We start from the raw sequence: 19,553 nt of genomic DNA, 5'->3' as shown, positions 1-19,553 counted from the left end.
TTCCCACAGTTTATTGTGATCCACACAGTCAAAGGCTTTGGCATAGTCAATAAAGCAGAAATAGATGTTTTTCTGGAACTCTCTTGCTTTTTCCATGGTCCAGCGGATGTTAGCAATTTGATCTCTGGTTCCTCTGCCTTTTCTAAAACCAGCTTGAACATCTGGAAGTTCACAGTTCACGTATTGCTGAAGCCTGGCTTGGAGAATATTGAGCATTACTTTACTAGCGTGTGAGATGAGTGCAATTGGGCGGTAGTTTGAGCGTTCTTTTGGCATTGCCTTTCTTGGGGATTGGAATGAAAACTGACCTTTTCCAGTCCTATGGCCACTGCTGAGTTTTCCAATTTTGCTGGCATATTGAGTGCCGCACTTTCACAGCATCATCTTTCAGGATTTGGAATAGCTCAACTGGAATTCCATCACCTCCACTAGCTTTGTTCGTAGTGATGCTTTCTACGGCCCACTTGACTTCACATTCCAGGATGTCTGGCTCTAGGTCAGTGATCACACCATCATGATCATCTGGGTCATGAAGATCTTTTTTGTACAGTTCTTCTGTTTATTCTTGCCACTTCTTCTTAATATCTTCTGCTTCTGTTAGGTCCATACCATTTCTGTCCTTTATCGAGCCCATCTTTGCATGAAATGTTCCCTTGGTATCTCTGTTTTTCTTGAAGAGATCTCTAGTCTTTCCCATTCTGTTGTTTTCCTCTATTTCTTTGCACTGAACGCTGAAGAAGACTTTCTTATCTCTCTTTGTTATTCTTTGGAACTCTGCATTCATATGGGAATATCTTTCCTTTTCTCCTTTGCTTTTCTCTTCTCTTCTCTGCACAGCTATTTGAAAGACCTCCTCAGACAGTCATTTTGCTTTTTTGAATTTCTTTTCCATGGGGATGGTCTTGATGCCTGTCTCCTGTACAATGTTACGAACCTCCGTCTATAGTTCATCAGGCGCTCTATCAGATCTAGTCCCTTAAATCTATTTCTCACTTCCACTGTATAATCATAAGGGATTTGATTTAGGTCATACCTGAATAGTCTAGTCGTTTTCCCTATTTTCTTCAATTTAAGTCTGAATTTGTCAATAAGGAGTTCATGATTTGAGCCACAGTCAGCTCCCGCTCTTGTTTTTGCTGACTGTATAGAGCTTCTCCATCTTTGGCTGCAAGGAATATAATCAATCTGGTTTCAGTGTTGACCATCTGTGATGTCCATGTGTAGAGTCTTCTCTTGTGTTGTTGCAAGAGCATGTTTGCTATGACCATTGCGTTCTCTTGGCAAGACTCTATTAGCCTTTGCCCTGTTTCATTCTGTATTCCAAGGCCAAATTTGCCTGTTACTCCAGGTGTTTCTTGACTTCCTACTTTTGCATTCCAGTCCCCTATAATGAAAAGGACATCTTTTTTGGGTGTTAGTTCTAAAAGGTCTTGTAGGTCTTCATAGAACCATTCAACTTCAGCTTCTTCAGCGTTACTGGTTGGGGCATAGGCTTGGATCACCAGGATATTGAATTGTTTGCCTTGGAAACGAACAGAGATCATTCTGTTGTTTTTGAGATTGCATCCAAGTACTGCATTTTGGACTCTTTTGTTGACCATGATGGCTACTCCATTTCTTCTAAGGGATTCCTGCCCACAGTAGTAGATATAATGGTCATCTGAGTTAAATTCACCCATTCCGGTCCATTTGAGTTCGCTGATTCCTAGAATGTCGACGTTCACTCTTGCCATCTCTTGTTTGACCACTTCCAATTTGCCTTGATTCATGGACCTAACATTCCAGGTTCCTATGCAATATTGCTCTTTACAGCATCGGACCTTGCTTCTATCACCAGTCACATCCACAACTGGGTATTTTTTTTGCTTTGGCTCCATCCCTTCATTCTTTGTGGAGTTATTTCTCCACTAATCTCCAGTAGCATAATGGGCACCTACCGACTTGGGGAGTTCCTCTTTCAGTGTCCTATCATTTTGCCTTTTCATACTGTTCATGGGGTTCTCAAGGCAAGAATACTGAAGTGGTTTGCCATTCCCTTCTCCAGTGAACCACATTCTGTCAGACCTCTGTACCATGCCCGCCCGTCTTGGGTTGCCCCACGGGCATGGCTTAGTTTCATTGAGTTAGACAAGGCTGTGGTCCTAGTGTGATTAGATTGACTAGTTTTCTGTGATTATGGTTTCAGTGTGTCTGCCCTCTGATGCCCTCTCCCAACACCTACTGTCTCACTTGGGTTTCTCTTACCTTGGACGTGGGGTTCTCTTCACGGCTGCTCCAGCAAAGCACAGCCGCTGCTCCTTACCTTGGACGAGGCCACCCCTCCTGACCTTGAACGTGGAGTAGCTCCATTAACCCTCCTTAAAGAAAACCTCCCCCAAATCTACTTCACACTTCCAGATAAGTAATAACACTTTATGAAATGTTCTTAAAGTCTCATTTAGCATTAATCTAAGTTTTAGTATTCTGCTACAATGAAAACAGAAAAAAGTTAAAATTGCAAGTAAACCAAAAATGACAATACTTTCAGAAGAAGATTCCTTAAGTGAAAATGGATAGTGCTTAATTATAGTAAATAAAAGTTGGCTTGAGATTCAAAGATGCAGGTACTTATTTTCTTTGGTCTACTTCAGGAATTAAAAGTTAAATAGAGATTAAATAGACACTTGAGAAACTTCAATTGGATGTTTCCAAAAAGACAAAAATGAAATAAATTAACCAGACATCTCTTGGAAAATAACATTATATAGAACAGAAATCCTTATTTATTTTAACTTCATACTCTAAATTACCAACTTAGAGTTGATTGACTTAATATTTGACTGTAGTTTATGATTAGTTTAAGTTCTTAATGAAAATAATATTTTTTAAAATGTGAGAGCGAAAAAATCATAGATGTAATAATACATCAGAAGAGATAACAATTCTATATACTTCATTAATGATTCAGAATCTAGCTTCTGTACCTAACAAGCAGTGAATTAAGAAGATCATTTTATGTTGAAATATTCTGGCAGTGTTAACTTAAATTTTCTCAAATTATAGGTTGTATTTTTTTTAATTTAATTTTATTTTTAAACTTTACAATATTTTATTGGTTCTGCCATATATCGAAATGAATCCGCCACAGGCATACACGTGTTCCCCATCCTGAACCCTCCTCCCTCCCCATATAGGTTGTATTCTTAACTGTGACTTCTTCCTAGAAGTTTTATGCCTTTCTAAATACTTTTATGCCTTTAATTACCTTTGATATTCTCTATCCCTCTCATCCTTTCCTGGTTAGTGTTTTCACTATAACCTCACTCTCCTCTCTTCCAAATCCACTCAAAAACCTAGGTTTCTGGAGTTTTTCTGAATACCAAAAGAATTAGAAGATTATATGAAATTTTTTCTGAAATCGGGCAAATCACTTAACTTTCTGTGCTTTTGCTTGTCTGCTGGCAAAATAAGGATAATGTCTGTCTCTCTCTTGCCTTATATGGATATTGTGAGGGTAAATCTAATCAGTCATATAAAGTGGTTTTGCGTTCTGTATTCGTGAGATCGTTTAACAGATAGTTTTTTTATAATGATAACAATCAGAGGCACTTTTCCTCCAGTTTTTACGACAGAAGGGATTTAGATTTGAAAATAGGATATGCAGCACTAGAATACAGGATATTAGGAGACTGGAGAGTTGTTTTCCTCTGGACATCTTGGGATCTGTAGGATTCTTCTCTCTGGGTTTGTGGTACCTATGATAAAGTAAACTCAAGGCACTTTTCGGTGGAGCCCTCTACCATTCTGCCTCCGTTCCTTCCAGCTCCCATTAATACAGCAATGGCTTGCTTAATGCCTCTTTTAGCAACTCTCTCTTTCCCAAGGCCAGTTGCTCTTTGAAAAAGATACTCCTTATTCTGTGTTCCTCTTTTCTTAAAATGAGTGTATCCATATCTGAGTTCTGTGAAGCTTGTTAGGTGTCATGAGCACTCTAGGAAATGTCCCAGTTTTGTATCCATCATCCTTCTGCCCTGCTCTGGAATACTTTATGTCATTGTTGTTTCCAAATCACTCACCTTGGAGAGCAGTTTCTTTGTTCTGCCTTTAATGGTGCCATGTCTGAATAGCAACATAATGGAGACTGCAAAAATTACAAGTGATTCTTAGGATTTGAAAGACAATCTTATCTACATTAAGAAAATACTTCCCAAGTTACAACATGATATAGGATAGGAGGATTACAAGTGATTTTTTAAAATTTTATTTTATTTTTAAACTTTACAATATTGTATTAGTTTTGCCAAATATCGAAATGAATCCGCCACGGGTATACCTGTGTTCCCCATCCTGAACCCTCCTCCCTCCTCCCTCCCCATACCATCCCTCTGGGTCATCCCAGTGCACCAGCCCCAAGCATCCAGTATCGTGCATCGAACCTGGACTGGCAACTCGTTTCATACATGATATTATACATGTTTCAATGCCATTCTCCCAAATCTCCCCACCCTCTCCCTCTCCCACAGAGTCCATAAGACTGTTCTATACATCAGTGTCTCTTTTGCTGTCTCGTACACAGGGTTATTGTTACCATCTTTCTAAATTCCATATATATGCGTTAGTATACTGTATTGGTGTTTTTCTTTCTGGCTTACTTCACTCTGTATAATAGGTTCCAGTTTCATCCATCTCAGGTTCAGAAGACGATCTTATTTACGTTAAGAAAGTACTTCTCAAGTTACAACAACACCTGAGGTTGAGTTGGCTTTTCCCTTGCCCCTCTCCAGAGCCAACATCTGCTTGGGCAACTCAGGGTCTTCATTTTTTTTTTTTTTAACAAATGTTGGCACTTGACTCCCAACTGTGATTAGATTACATAAGATATTATATAGAACTGATGTGGGAGTTTAATTTCCCCCATCTTATTTGATAACATTGTCTAACTTAGTGTCAGAAAACATTGTCCAACTCTCAAAACTCCAGTTACATCAGTTAGGATGAATTTTTAAGAGGAAAATCTTAGATTGTAGTCAAACAGGAACATGTGCCATTAAAGAACTCTGTTTGCTTTGCCAGTTGAGACTTGTTTCTTTAGTTCAAGTAATGGTTTAGGGGTTATTTTAAGGGCACTTTGGAGATTGTGTTGTAGGAATGTTACAGAGTAAATTTTGAGTGTGATATGCCCATTTGACCTTAATTCCAACATCTGATTTTGCGGGGAAGAGAATCTGTCATTCACTGACTACCTGTGATCCTCACCTGAATTTGGTTTCTTGAGCTGCTAAATCATATGTGGATGCCAGTGGTCCTCCATGGACCACATGTGGCCCAGACTTCTTGTCCCTGATCCACAGGAAGCTCAGCGAAACAGTGCTGACTTCTGCTTAACCTTTAGCGACAGCAGACACATTGTTTCCTACCAGTCAGGGTCTCATCTATTTTTGTTGTTTTGAAAAGATCATTCTGAAATAGACTGCTAAAAAAAAAAAAAATAGTCTGCTTATTTTTTTTTTTCCTTGACCTACTATTCACAGCAAGTTGTGAAGGTTGGTGTGTGCTGACCACTGAGAACTCACATTATAGTGAAATGGGTTGTCAAAGGGTGGGTCTGTTTACACGGAAGTTGGGAATCATTTTTCCCTAATGTCAAGGTGGATCTGTGTTTTTTCATCTAGTATTTAGATGTAGCAGTGAAGTTCTTTAGATACTTCTGAAGTATATGATAGTGGAAGTTTAAGATAACTTGACAAGTTGTGTTTCTTTACGAAGATTCTGTCATAACAGTTCTGTCCTTAGTTTGTATCCAGCATCTGCTGGCTTGATGGTAAACACAGAGTAAGTCCAGATTCCACAGCCTTGTGCTCCAGGATAGTCAGGTATTACTTGTAAATTATACTATATTGTAATTGTACTTGGCTGCAAGGAACACTGACACAAAGACCAGTGTCCTAAAAGGCTAGAATGGCCATTTAGGGTTAGTATTATGACTTCTAGTTCAGCCTCTTTCCCATTCTCAAGATTCATCCCATAATCACAAAGTAGCCATTGTAGTTCAGCCATGACTTCTATATTCCAGGCAAAAAGACAGAGGATATATATACTAATCAGTCACCTTTTTAAGTAGCTTTCAAGTTCCAAAAGCTGCACCCAATACTTTATGCTGACCAGAATTTAGTCACTTGACTACCCAAATATGTCAGGGAGGACAGGGAATATAATTGTCTATTGCTAACTCATTACTTGTTATGGGTTACTCATTACAATGTGGGAAACCCAGGTTTGATCCCTGGGTCGGGAAGATCCCCTGGAGAAGGAAATGGCAACCCACTCCAGTACTGTTGCCTGGAAAATCACATGGACAGAGGAGCCTTGTAGGCTACAGCCCATGGGGTTGCAAAGAGTTGGACACGACTGAGCAATTTCACTTTCAACTCATTACTTAGGACTTCCCTGGTGGCTCAATGGTAAAGAATCTGCTTGCCAGAGCTGGAGAGCAAGAGACGCAGATTTGATCCCTGCCTGGGTCAGGAAGATCCCCTGGAGAAGGAAATGGCAACCCACTCCAGTACTCTTGCCTGGAGAATCCCATAGACAGAGGAGCCTGGTGGGCTACAGTTCATGGGGTCGTGAAAGAGTCAGACATGACATCGACTAAACAATAAACCCTTCACCTACTCAGAAAAAAAAAAAGCCACTCTATTTTAAAGAAGGGAAAAACAAATATTAGTAACAACCTATCACTTTCTGCCACCAGTGCCTTTTATGACTTACACCAACCTATCTTTTGCTCCCATCTGCTGTTCTAAGCACTGTATGGCTTTACCCTGTATGGCTCCACAGAGCCTTGGTGGCCCCTGAGAACGCCCTTTATTGTCCTTCCCTCATCCTTTGCTTGATTCTGCAAGGCTTTGTCTCCCATCTCAACTGCCTCTGCTGCTTACCTCTCAGGCGTTGCTCAGATCACATTTCTGGCAGGAAGCCTTTCTAGGACCACAGTCACAGTTACTCTCTGCCCCTCTCTGCTTCTTTCATCTCATCTGTCACAGCTCTTGTTAACTTTCAGCCAACATAGTAAAATTTCAAAGTTAGTTTTCATATCCTGTGTAAGCCCCTCTTCCCCCTCACTTGCCTAGTAGAATAACTGCATCTACTCAATATTTAGTACATGTGTATTGAATTCCATTGCAGACCTAATGCTAGCAGGATAATAGGAGAAGGCCTTTTTGTGCAATAAGGGTGTTCTTTTTGTAAGGCAATATATATATATATATATATATATATATATGTATACACACACACACACCAGCATTGTGAGTATCTTAGTCTATTTAATAGCTGTTGACTAATATACAGGTTGTTGGTTACTTCAGTGAATAGTCTGTTAGGTAGAAGTGTAAATAGCAGTCTGTTTGAAAATACTGGCTCCCTAAACATGTAGGAAACATTAACAGTCTGGGCCTCTTAGAACAAGGGCATTTGATGTGCCCGAGATTAGGGCACTTCACTCCAAACAAACAAGGAAAAAGGAAGGGGGACAATAAAACCTTTTATTTCTGAAAAGTACCTGAAAGCACCATAAATGGATGGACTTCAGGCTGGTCAGTGGGGCAAAAGGCAGCCCACCCTGAGTGCCTCATATGTAATTGTTTGACAAACTTTTTCATGTGCTACTTTCTAAATTTCTTTTTCATGTTTTAGAGATATTTTCAAAATCCAGTTATTTGGGGAGGTTTTTACCTTGACTTGCATTTAATTATTTTGAGGTGTTTACTTTTTTTCCCCCTTCTTCTTTTTTAAAAATTTATTTTATTCCAATCTAGTTGATTTACTAATTTTTTTTTTCAAATATGGCACTTGGGATGCATCTGTGATAACAATTCAGGTTGTATTAATATATAATTGTTAAGATTTATGGAACATCTTTCCTTTAAAATTAAAATGTTTTAACTTGCATTTCTTGATTGGGCCTGGAACTTACATAAAGGATGGCTTATTTCTGGGACTTCTTTTTAAAACTGCATATAAACCATCTACCAGGTATACAGTTGACTGAAGCATAATGTTGGAAGGACCTCCTAGATAGTTCATTTCTTCTCACTGCTTTCTGTTGAATGTCATGCCATGTCTAAAATCGGATTTTTATGAATTTCTCCAGTGCATTTCTCTACCACTTATACTTGACTCTCTGCTCATCATTTCTTTGTGCAAGATTTTACATTAAATACCTATAGAGCAGCAGTAAGGATTAGTCATGGTACAGGGTTCACTTGGGGTGAGTAACACAGGTGGGAAAGGGCTAAAAGTAAGATTGGCAAACAAACCTGTGTGTGGAGTGCTCAGCAAGGGGAGGGTTGGTGAGTCAAATGAGGAAATGAGGAAAACACCAAAGATAAAATGCACAACAGTTTCATAGGAGTGTTAGTGCTTTGAAGGAGATGATGTTTGAGAATTGTCCAAAAATGGGAGCATCTGCCAGGATGGAGAAGAGTGTGGGCTGATATGGCAGGGAGCAGGTGTCAGGTACTGGAGACACAGAATCACTGTTGACCCCTCTCCCCTTGGTCTTCAAGACCTATTTGCTCGTCCCTCAGGGGTTAGTGAAGCCCACCTCTTCCTGTCACCAAACATAGATCATTTTATCTGCATGTCAGACTCCAGTCCATCCTGCGTATCATCACCATGCTAATATTCCCAGGTTATTTTTATCAGGTAATTCTCCTAAAGATAATGATGAAGTGTTCAGTTCTTGTAGACAAAGTGCATATTCCTCAGTCTGGAATTTAGGGAGCATCATGCTCTGGTACCACTCACCTATGATTGTCTACCTCTTATTCTTCCCCTAGTGTTTGCCTATCTCTTTGGCTTGATAAGCCTCCTCTAAATCAATGAGACCCGTTTTGCTGTATAAATCTGCACACCTTGGATGGTCCACTGTCTTCTCTGTCTACCAGGCTTCAAGATCCACCTCAAGACCTCCTCTTCGAGGCTTTCTGTACAACTCTATGTGGATATGTGATGATTTCTTCACAAATCCCATGTGTGCCACCATTTTTGCTCATAAATGTTGCCTTGAATAAAAACATGATTGCTTTGTCTTTGTGTCTAGAGTATAGGCTCTTTGAGACCAGGGACCACACTATACAATGATTTTGCATCTATTTTAATATCTGGTGTAGCACCATATACAGATTTGGTATAGAGCAAGATTTCTCAGTCTGGAACCATCACATTTTGAGCTGGATAATTTTTGTTATGGGGAGTTACCTGAGCATTGAAGGATGTTTAGCAGCATCACTATATACTCGCTAGATGCTAGTGGTACCCTGTTCCCAGTGTGACTATAGAAAATGTCTTCATTTGTGCTACATGCCCCATAGACAGCAAAATATCCCCAGCTGAGAATTACTGTATAAACAGAATAAATTCTTATCAGTATCTTAGCAGGAATTGAAGACTACGAAAAGATTTGATTGATGGTTTACAGCATTTTAGGGTCTTGAACGATGACAAACTCAGCTGATAGAAGATTGGCAATGTAAAATGGAACTTTCTCTTTTCTGTGATAAGCTATAGGAAGCCTATTATAGATTGATGAGTGATTATGATGTAACTTAAGGTGAAGGAAGGACAAAATGCCAGAAGTATACTGAAGTTGAAGTTTCCAAAATACTGAGTTTTAGTTTCTAATTCATTTTGAACCATTGTATACTTGGAAATATCCTTTCCAAGAAAATATTTGTTATTTAATTGGAAATTTATCTAGGGGTTCATTTTTAACTAATATCTTTGGATTGAGAACTATGTTTTGAAGCATATTTGAGAAAATCATTTTGAAATTATGGGTGCAGGTTATTGTAAAGTGATAACCATTGACAAAAATCAGTTGTCTTTGTATATAGTTTTCCAATGTTTCTTCTTTTTTGGCTATTTGAGTACTGTCCTCAAGTTTAGCAAAATTCCAGCCCCAAGCAATACACACACAAGCAATATACACACACACAAAATACATGTGTGTGATTGTGTAGTCTAGACAGTGCTTACTGCTCACTCTGTTGCAAGTTCTTAGTTTTTTCTTTGATTATCAAACGGGTACATGACATAGATTCTACATGGTTGACGTGCTGCTGAACTAGGAATAATGCATGATACCCTCTTTCCACAGCTGTGTGCCAGCCACAGTGCAAACATGGTGAATGTGTCGGGCCAAACAAGTGCAAGTGTCACCCTGGATTTGCCGGGAAGACCTGCAATCAAGGTAGGGAAACCCTGTGCAAAGTAGACAGTCATAAACCCTCTCTACTCCTCCCTGATATAGAAACTTAAGTTTTCATGCAGACCACTTTTCCATGACCATTGTCCCCAAACATGTGAGATGTCATTTTGCTGAAAGATAAAAATCGAATAATGATAAGTCTTGTTAAATCTACTTAATTGTGGGGCAGTTAAAGAATTTCGTCCTTTCATTCACTATTAATAATGAAAATGCATTTTGAAAAAGAAAATGACGATGTCAGTAGAAGCCTTACGTCTGCTCCTCCTTGGTCTTCCACTATTTGGAAAACTTTAGCAAACTCTTAGCCTCCTTGGATCTCTGTGAGGTGAAAACACTTTAATACACAAAGTCAGGTAGGAGGTTTGGCTTGAAATTTTGAGGTCCCTTCCAACTCTGAGCTCTTTGATCTTTGTGATTCAGTTCTCTTCAACTTTTGACCAGTTTGTGAGGTTCCTCTGAGAAATCAAGATTTTGATTAACCTAACAAATTATTTTTAATTTGGTGTCAGTTGCTTTTAAAAGTAGATCTTTATTTAGTCCTCATGGTGCTAAGGTATTTTGCATATATTACCTGTTTATATCACTACAACAGCATTAGGAGGTAGAATGTTATTTATTATAATTAGGCTATAAATAGTATTTTCCTCTTGATGAGACATCGTATATAATCAGTGTTTTGTCCAGGTTCACAAAATTAATTGGTAAAAGATCTATGTCAACTTAGAGCTGTTGTCTATATAACTCATGTTCTTTCTACCAGTGTAGTTTTGGATGGCAAAAACATTGGAAATGTGATCCTCTGACTTGCTGCATTACAAGGCTGACAAGGCTTGTCTGTTTAATTTCAACCAAAATCTTTCTACTGTTCAGAGCTAAAAACAGATGTAAAGAAAAGATAGGGTTAGATTTCACTAGAAAGATTCAAGGATAAAAGGAGTAAAATTTTTCATTTATTCCTTAAAGTAATATTTCCTAGCATTTTAAATGTCAAATGAAACAGTTTGTATAGGGTCTAACTGTCCCATAGATACTTAGTTGACCTCATCTGATACAGAAATGATCTTGTTGAAATATTCTTGTTCTTCGGTATCTGATGTTCCTTGAAGTGTGTCATGTAAACTTGTGATTTATAGACATAGTTTTCACAAGAATCAGGCACACTGAAATTTAAAAGTATGGGTAATTGTTCCTGAACTACCAGATGAAATCCGTGTTAGTGAAATGTGACATGTTTTTAAACCCATTTGATTTTAAAAACCCATTTAATTTCCTCTCCAGTGTGAGTTCTCAAGTAGCAGCATGTTCAGTTCTGATTATTGAGTTGTCAGTGTTCATCTTAGAGTGCCAGCATGCTTCTTTTTTTTTTAAAGTGCTGAACATAAAGCATCGCAGGTTTCATTAATATGTCAGCACCATGAAACGTTGTCCTCATGCCAGGAATGTATACAAAGAAGATTATTAAAAGAAGCCACTGTTGAGGTTGCGGAGAAATTCATTTAAATTTATTTGCAGGAGCTACATCAACTTTAATATGATTCGTAGACACTAAAACTATCATTGGAACACGGATCCATCTCTGGGTATCTCTGATTTTCAGAAAACTAGTTGACTGTGTACCTTTCCTTGCAATAATATCTGTTTCTCTTAAGAAAAATGGAAATATACCAAATTGAAATCTTGCCTTCCCAAACTAAATATAATTGGGGGAAAGAGGATTTTATCAGTGGCAAAATGGGATTTTACACCTGCAAAAATAGTGAGCCTTACTGAAAATGTAATTTCAAGTTAAATCCTGAATATAAAACTTGCTGCTGCTGCTAAGTCGCTTCAGTCGTGTCTGACTCTGTGCGACCCCATAGATGGCAGCCCACCAGGCTCCCCCGTCCCTGGGATTCTCCAGGCAAGAACACTGGAGTGGGCCTCCATTCCCTTCTCCAATGCATGAAAGTGAAAAGTGAAAGTGAAGTCGCTCAGTCATGTCCGACTCTTAGTGACCCCATGGACTGCAGCCCACCAGGCTCCCCCGTCCCTGGGATTCTCCAGGCAAGAGTACTGGAGTGGTGTGCCATTGCCTTCTCCATATAAAACTTGAGTCTACAGTAAACCTACATATTTTGATCATCTCTCTTTTCCTTTTTTACCATATAAGCAATTGTGGCAAGTTACATTCGTTGAGAGCAGGAACCATTTGTGGGGTCCCTCTGACTTCTTGGTTCCTGAAAATTTTTATCAAAATGATTTGCACATGATAAGTGCACGTGAAATATTTGCTTAGTGACTGTTTAATGTCATGGTTCTTGGTCCTAACACCATAGGAACTGAGAGAGTTCCCTGGAGCTGTTTGGTATAGCTCTTTATTCTTTGTATCCATGGACTATTTGTCAGGGTCAGAGAGGCTGCCGCAGTGATCCAGGTAGAGGCCAGAGAGCCCCAGAAATGTTATTAAGTATTAGAACTAAGTGTTTATATCTGCTACATGACAAATTAACTTAAACTGATTTTATCCAGACGTTTTATCCATACATTTTAATAAAATGGAAAACATGCCTCAGAGATATGAGAAATCAAGCAGGTTTTTTGTTTTTTTTTTTTAAGCCCAGGGTGTTTGTTTATTTTTTGGCCACACCATAGGGCATGTAGGATCTTAGTTCCCCGACCAGGGATCAAACCCATGCCTCCTGCAATGGAAACACAGAGTCCTAACTAGGAGACCACCAGGGAATTCCCTGGTTTCTTTTTTCTTGAGGAGAGAAATGTTAAGAAGAGTTAGAATTGAAATAAATCTCCATAGAACTGGAAATTAGCATTTGATTAAAAGTAGGTTTGGGTATAAGGCAAAAATTATACCCACTAAAAATTGTGTTACGAGCTGTGTACTTTAAGAACTCACCCCTGGAGACTTGCTTGAACAGCTGAGTGAAGAGCTCGAATGGATGACAAGCACTTAATGAGTGCTTTTGGAGCTGCCAGAGAGCAGAAGAGCAGGGCAGGCCCACTTTGGAACTGGCTTAATTTAGAAGCCTTGGTACAAGATTAGTGTGAATCTGCTGGTCATGGCTTGTGCTTCCCTCTGGGTCACACTCTAGATTTGCCATAGCCAGATCACATAGAAAATCGTAGGCATGGACTGACCATATTCATTCTAATCTGAACTCTGGCGAAATTTTTTTTTTCCAGCTTACTTTCTCCGGTAATTTTATTCATGAAGATTACTGCCCCCACCCCCCGCCAACCTTGGGCCTCTACCCATGCAAATCCCCTTTCTCCTCAGCCAAAAAAGGATACTATTATAGATAATAGTGTTTTTCATAACTTTCCCATTAGAGAATTATTTGGGGCATGTAATGTATCATATCATTGCATATTTTCAGGAATGAAAGATATCCTGCTGAATTTACAGCATGCTTTACAGTATAATAATTTCAGAAGAAATAGTTCATAAATATCAGTTATTAATCTCTTCACATGGTTTTTGTTTCAAATGTTGAATTCCTTATCCTAAGAAAAGAATCGGTATCTTGTACCAGGGAACCAGACAGTCAACTGTGGTAAGCTAATTAGGTCTAAATTGATTGCCTTCCTTAGAACAATAGTTGGAGTGTTTTAACTAAGATTAAGGTAGTTTCTTAAGGCTTTATTTTTTGAATGACGTGCGGTTTCAACCCCAGAAACCAATATTCATTTAAATTGGAAATTTAACTGGCTGTTAATAATGTGATAGTCTTGAAACAGGATGTGATTGCCTACTTTGGGACCTACTCATAATATTTTGGTAAGCTAATAATGGCAATACCACTTTTTTTGCAGAAAGCTTCTAATGTATATTCTTTTTTTCCCCCAACCTCTGATATCTCAATCCTATCTGTGTCTGGGCAGGGTCTCTTAGGTATATTCTAATTAAAAGTGACCGAAATGTGACATTAGTTCTTACACCTGAATGAATACATAAATGATCTATCATGTTACTTATTTAAATGAGATCTTTATGCAGATCATAAGTTTATGCATGATTATGTAAGGTTTTAAACTGTTGTACAACATACTAATATAGGAAAAGATATTAAGTTGGTCATTTAAAACCTAGATGTACCTAAACAGAGCAGGTTGATTATAGTCAATTTTTGTATAATCTTTGAATTTTCTCTTTGTTGATGACTAAAATCATTTTTAAAATGACCATCTCTTTTTTGTGTGTGCTTAAAAAAGTTGATATGAAGATGTGGATTGTTAACTTATAATGTTTGTGTGTTCTTCGGAAGCAAGATAGCAGTGATAAATTTTAAGAAACACAGAAATTAAAACTGAAAAAGAGAAGCCAGAAGAACTAGAAACTTATTTTTGTAAAGTATCTAAAGCATTCTTTTTGAACTCCACCAACTTTATGTAATTGTTTAATATATACTTACAAAGATTTTTAGGGCTAAAATGACATCAGTTCAAAGTTGACTCTTATTACCTTCTTCCTGGTGTGAAGACGAGCACCTCTACCCAACTCCTCTTGACCAAGGCAGTGAACAGCCTCTTTTGCAACCCCCGGATCATCCAGCCACCAGTTTGCCTTCAAGGGGTGAGCGTGCGTCGTCTCAGGTGGCCTGACCCCAACCTGCACGGCTTCCTGCAGTGTTGTCATTTCTTGCCGGTGTCCTGAAGGCTCCCCCAGGAGCGCCCAGTCCTCCATGTCCTGAGCATGTGAAGCAAGTGGCAGGAATTGTCAGCTGGTGCCGATTCTCTGCGCTCCTAAAAGCCTGGCGCCTCTGCTGTCCTTTCCCTGCCTCAAGTACCCATGGCCTTTCTTCTTCTCTTCTGAGTTTCAAACTTTTTCTCAGAGAATCAGATAACAAAGTAGCTTCTGTTTTCTTATGTAGGCCAAGTCAGGAATTCCACAGCACCTGAGACTGGGGTTTTGATGACTTCTGCTGAATAGATTTTAGAAGTGTGCAAGTCCTCTTCCCCACCACCACATTTGGTGTATAGAGTTTTAGGTCACCTGGAAATCAGACCATATGTGAGCTTCCCTCTTTTGGTGAACCAGCTTGCCTGGTGGCTCAGATGGTAAAGCATCTGCCTGCAATATGGGAGACCTGGGTTCAATCCCTGGGTTGGGAAGATCCCGTGGAGAAGGAAATGGCAACCCACTCCAGTACTCTTGCCTTGCCTAGAAAATTCCATGGACTGAGGAGCCTGGTAGGTTACAGTCCATGGGATCGCAAAGAGTCGGACACAACCGAGCGACTTCACTTTCACTTTCTTGCGATATTAGAAAGTCTGAGTTGTGGTTCCAGCACAGGCCTTAAGAGGCTCTGTCATCGTGCTCAGTAGTGTCTGACTCTTTGCAATCCCATGGACTGTAGCCCTCCAGCCTCCTCTGTCCATGAAATTTCCCAGGCAAGAATATTGGAGGGGGCTGCCATCTCCTACTCCAGAGGATCTTCTTGACCCAGTGATTGAACCCATGTTTCTTGCATCTCCTTTCTTGGCAGGCAGATTCTTTACCACTAGCACCACCTTGGAAGGCCCAAGTAGCTCTATAATTGTGAGCAAATCTTGGCATACCAATTAATAATAGGAGAGTAATTCCTGTTCTGGTCATCTGCAGGGCTGGCGTGAGAATAGAAACACCTAAAATATTAACGTCTTCATTAGGCTGGAAAGTTTTGTAGAAAAATTAAATGGCAGTATAACTTTACAGTATTTCTGAAAGACTTTTTTTCCTCACTCATAAATTTAGGAACTTAGAATGACTGAGTTAAATTCATTTAAATTATTATTGCCTGTGCTCATAGGGAACTTGATTTGTATCAAGAAATTCGGGCAATAGGATGAGTTTCAGAATCATTGAAAATTTAAGGGGTAAGAGTTATGACGGTTGACATACTGAGATCTGTTTGCCTGTGACCTCCACTTGAGTCAGACAAAATGCAAAAGCTTATTAGACTTCTGAGGCATTGCATAGTTTAAGCCTCAAAGGAAGAAAAAAATGTCCAAATTACATTAAATGAATGAAAGATGATATTCCTTAAAAATCCATGGCATTATTTCACTCAATGAATCTCTTCCAGATTTTCAAGTTAATTTTCATTGTCTGCATGCTAATAAAATTTCTGATTCTTTTTTCTTTCTGAAGTGTAATTATAATGCTATGCAGCTTGCATTTTTGTCCTGGACCAGCTCCTTCCCGCTTCCCCTCCCCCCACCCCAATCCAAGCTCCTGAATTCACCCACTTGCTTAAATATACTCCTGACTGTAATAGACACTCCTTAAGGATTGTATATATAACAATATGAGTATTTGAATGTAAGTGGTTTAATTGTAAAGTTCTGTCATTGATGTGATAAGATAGATACATGATAAAGTCATTCATTTTTTTATAATAGATTTTCCTTATGAAGTGTATTACATTACAAACTTCTAGAGAAAGACCAAAATATAAGTAAATTTAAAACAAAGACACAAGTTTTCTTTCCTACATTCTTTCGTCAACTTCTAAGTGTGATCTGAGAAAGTGCGATCAAGGGGAATTTACTTGTTCTTTATAATCTGCTCGTTATTGTAGGAGCCTTTCCTATAAATTGGAAGTGTCATTTTCGAATTTCTGACTTAATTTGATAGTAATAAAAATGTTACAAGGGCTATTACGCTAGAGATTTTGGGAGCAGGAAACATCAACTCAATTTTATAAGGTCAATAAGGAAATAAGGTATTAGTCCCTCAGTCATATCCTACTCTTTGTGACCCTGTGGACTCTAGCCCGTCAGGCTCCTCTGTCCATGGAATTACCCAGGCAAGAATACTAGAAGGGGTAGCCATTTCCTTCTCCAGGGAATCTTCCCAACCCAGGGATTGAACCTGAGTCTCCTGCATTGCAGGCAGAAATAAAGTACAAGATAGTAATCATAGACTAGAAACTCTAAAGAATATTGAGGAAAAGGAAGTTCATCACAGGACACCAGATGCTTTTAATCTGTTGAAGCGCCCTGCCTTAGAGTTCTAATATTTGGTAAATACTGAAAATCATGGATAATTGTGGAATTCTATTTCATCATTTCTGCAGTGGTTTTATAAGGGTCAGTGGGAAGTTTTTAGGAGACTTGCGTATGGCAGATGGGGCAATGGTGGCCATCACTCAGGACGTGGACAGCGGCCAGCTGTCGGGGGGTGTCACCTAGCCTGTCACCAGCTGTTAGAGTACAGCTTTCTCAAATTGCTTTCAGCCTATTTGGATGCTTATGTGTCAATTTAATAATAGTAAAATAGCCAACACGTGTCTCCATATTTGCCCCCCTAAATACTGCATGTTTATTTAATTTTCCATATCATTTCATAGGTGATTCTCAGGTTTGTTTGGGTCTTTTTTATTGGAATTATGATATCTTAGTGATTTTTCATTTCCTTTCAGTTTTATGCTTCTTAACCCCTAAGTGTTTTTTTCTTATGGGAAGGGAAAGGTAAATTTGATTGAAGACCACCACCAACCCCAGTCTGAGTCGCAAAGACTCCCCTGGGCATCCTCAGGGCCACTTTATCCACCAAGACTGGAGCGGCCTCAGCTGGGCTTCAGCTTTAGTTCATGACCGTAGTGTCCGCAGACATTTCCATTGGCATAAATACGCCTTGTATACGAGCTGCCTGGTGCTATAAACATCTAACCAATCCCATCTGGAAACCACAGAAGTTTCTGATGCTTTTTAAGGGTTCTTAATTGACATGTTTTATATCCATCAGTATGCTTCCCTTGGGGTATAGAATTCAGTCTTACTCTATTCTTTGTTGTTCTATTCTAAAACACAAAGCCTTTCTCTTAATGTATTCAGATTTAAATACTATTTACTATAATATCAGTCAGTTCAGTCGCTCAGTCGTGTCCGGCTCTGCGACCCCATGAATCGCAGCACGCCAGGCCTCCCTGTCCATCACCAACTCCCAGAGTTCACTCAAACTCATGTCCATCAAGTCGGTGATGCCATCCAGCCGTCTCATCCTCTGTTGTCCCCTTCTCCTAATATCATTCAGGGATTTATCAAAGCCAGATGTGAATCTGCAGGGACACATTAAGCATTGTAATTAACTCTTAGAACATGAGAAATGACTGCTTGACTCTAATTTTTAATAAATACTGAAAAACAAGGTAGAAGAATATAAGAAGTGGAATGGATTTCTTTCTCTGTCTTTTCTCTTTGATTTAAAAATTTTACTCATTTTAACAGAGGGGGGAAAATCAAATTTTTGTTGATATTATAATTTGCAAAGCAGTTTCTTTGAGGAAATTTTTTGAAATAAAAAATTTTAATTATGATTCTGTTTTGAATATCCTTGACTGGGGAAGAGTGTATGAAGTTTAAAAATAAAGAAAGCATAGGAGATGATGAAGGTATCTGGTTTATTTATGTAACCTCCCCAGGCTTCACCCAGCTGGGGATCTGCTCACAGTTGTGTTAAGGTTAGAAAATAGACTAAATCGGCAAGTTGGTAAAACAGTTTTAAAATTTTTATATGAAATAACTACTTGATGTTTTTAAAAAACAGTGTACTTGGTTACATTAAGTATATAAAAATGTATACATTAAGTATATAAAAAAGTATAGACTTTTAATAAATGAGAAGGTCAGATTTAAATTTAGTTAGATTTGAAAACAACTTGTAACTAGATATATTTCCAATTGATGACATGGATTAATAGATAATTAAATTAGGCTAATCAGGTGCCTTTGCTGGCAGTCCTGACAAAATAAACACGTCATATTTCTTTTTAATGAAATCTGTATTTTGGGCATTAGTGTTTCAGTGTATATTTGTCATGAGATTTATTTTCACTTGAGGTAATGTTCAACTTGGGTTGGAAAAGTCTCACGTGAAGTTCATTAGCTCCCTTCGTATTGATATTTAAACCAGTAAACCTAAAATACAGGATGATAGTCTATTATGTATTGTCCATTTGTATTTCTATATGCCCTTCCTAACTGCAGAATGAATGAAAATAATGTTGGAGGGTCTTTTTTTAAGTTTATTTTGTGACTCAAATGGTTTACTATAGTAGGAGACTGAAGCTTCTTCTTTAATCTGAGATTAGTTTTTAGACTATGAATAAGAGGAACCTCAACAGTGATCACTCTAATTCATTGAGCTTCTATCCTCTTAAAAAAAATAGCCTTTCTTTGGGAAGGTCAAAGCAGTCTAATATTAAAAATCCGTATACTTTCTACAAACTAAGATAGGTTCACACAGTATCTTCTTTAAACAGAGACAAGAAGTTGAAGTAGGAAGATCACATGGACCAGAGTGAATCTAGCAGTATAACCCCAGATA

At 38.6% G+C, this 19,553-nt stretch overlaps 1 protein-coding gene across 8 annotated transcripts in view; it reads left to right on the top strand.

The window, feature by feature from the left end:
• Positions 1-19,553, top strand: part of NPNT (nephronectin) — a 97,809-nt gene that overhangs the window by 30,502 nt on the left and 47,754 nt on the right. For 6 of the 8 annotated variants that reach the window (XM_010848251.1, XM_010848248.1, XM_010848245.1 and 3 more), the window contains 2 exons: positions 10,139-10,231; positions 14,724-14,816. In XM_010848251.1, the coding sequence (XP_010846553.1) occupies positions 10,139-10,231; positions 14,724-14,816 (186 nt within the window). The remainder of the gene's footprint in view (positions 1-10,138; positions 10,232-14,723; positions 14,817-19,553) is intronic. The other 2 variants (XM_010848249.1, XM_010848247.1) reach the window with 1 other exon arrangement.

Source organism: Bison bison, unplaced genomic scaffold (assembly GCF_000754665.1).
Source record: "Bison bison bison isolate TAMUID 2011002044 unplaced genomic scaffold, Bison_UMD1.0 scf7180017864263, whole genome shotgun sequence".
NCBI lineage: Eukaryota > Metazoa > Chordata > Mammalia > Artiodactyla > Bovidae > Bison > Bison bison.
The sequence above is the reverse complement of the archived record's forward strand: the minus strand, read 5'-3'. Positions and strand labels throughout refer to the sequence as shown.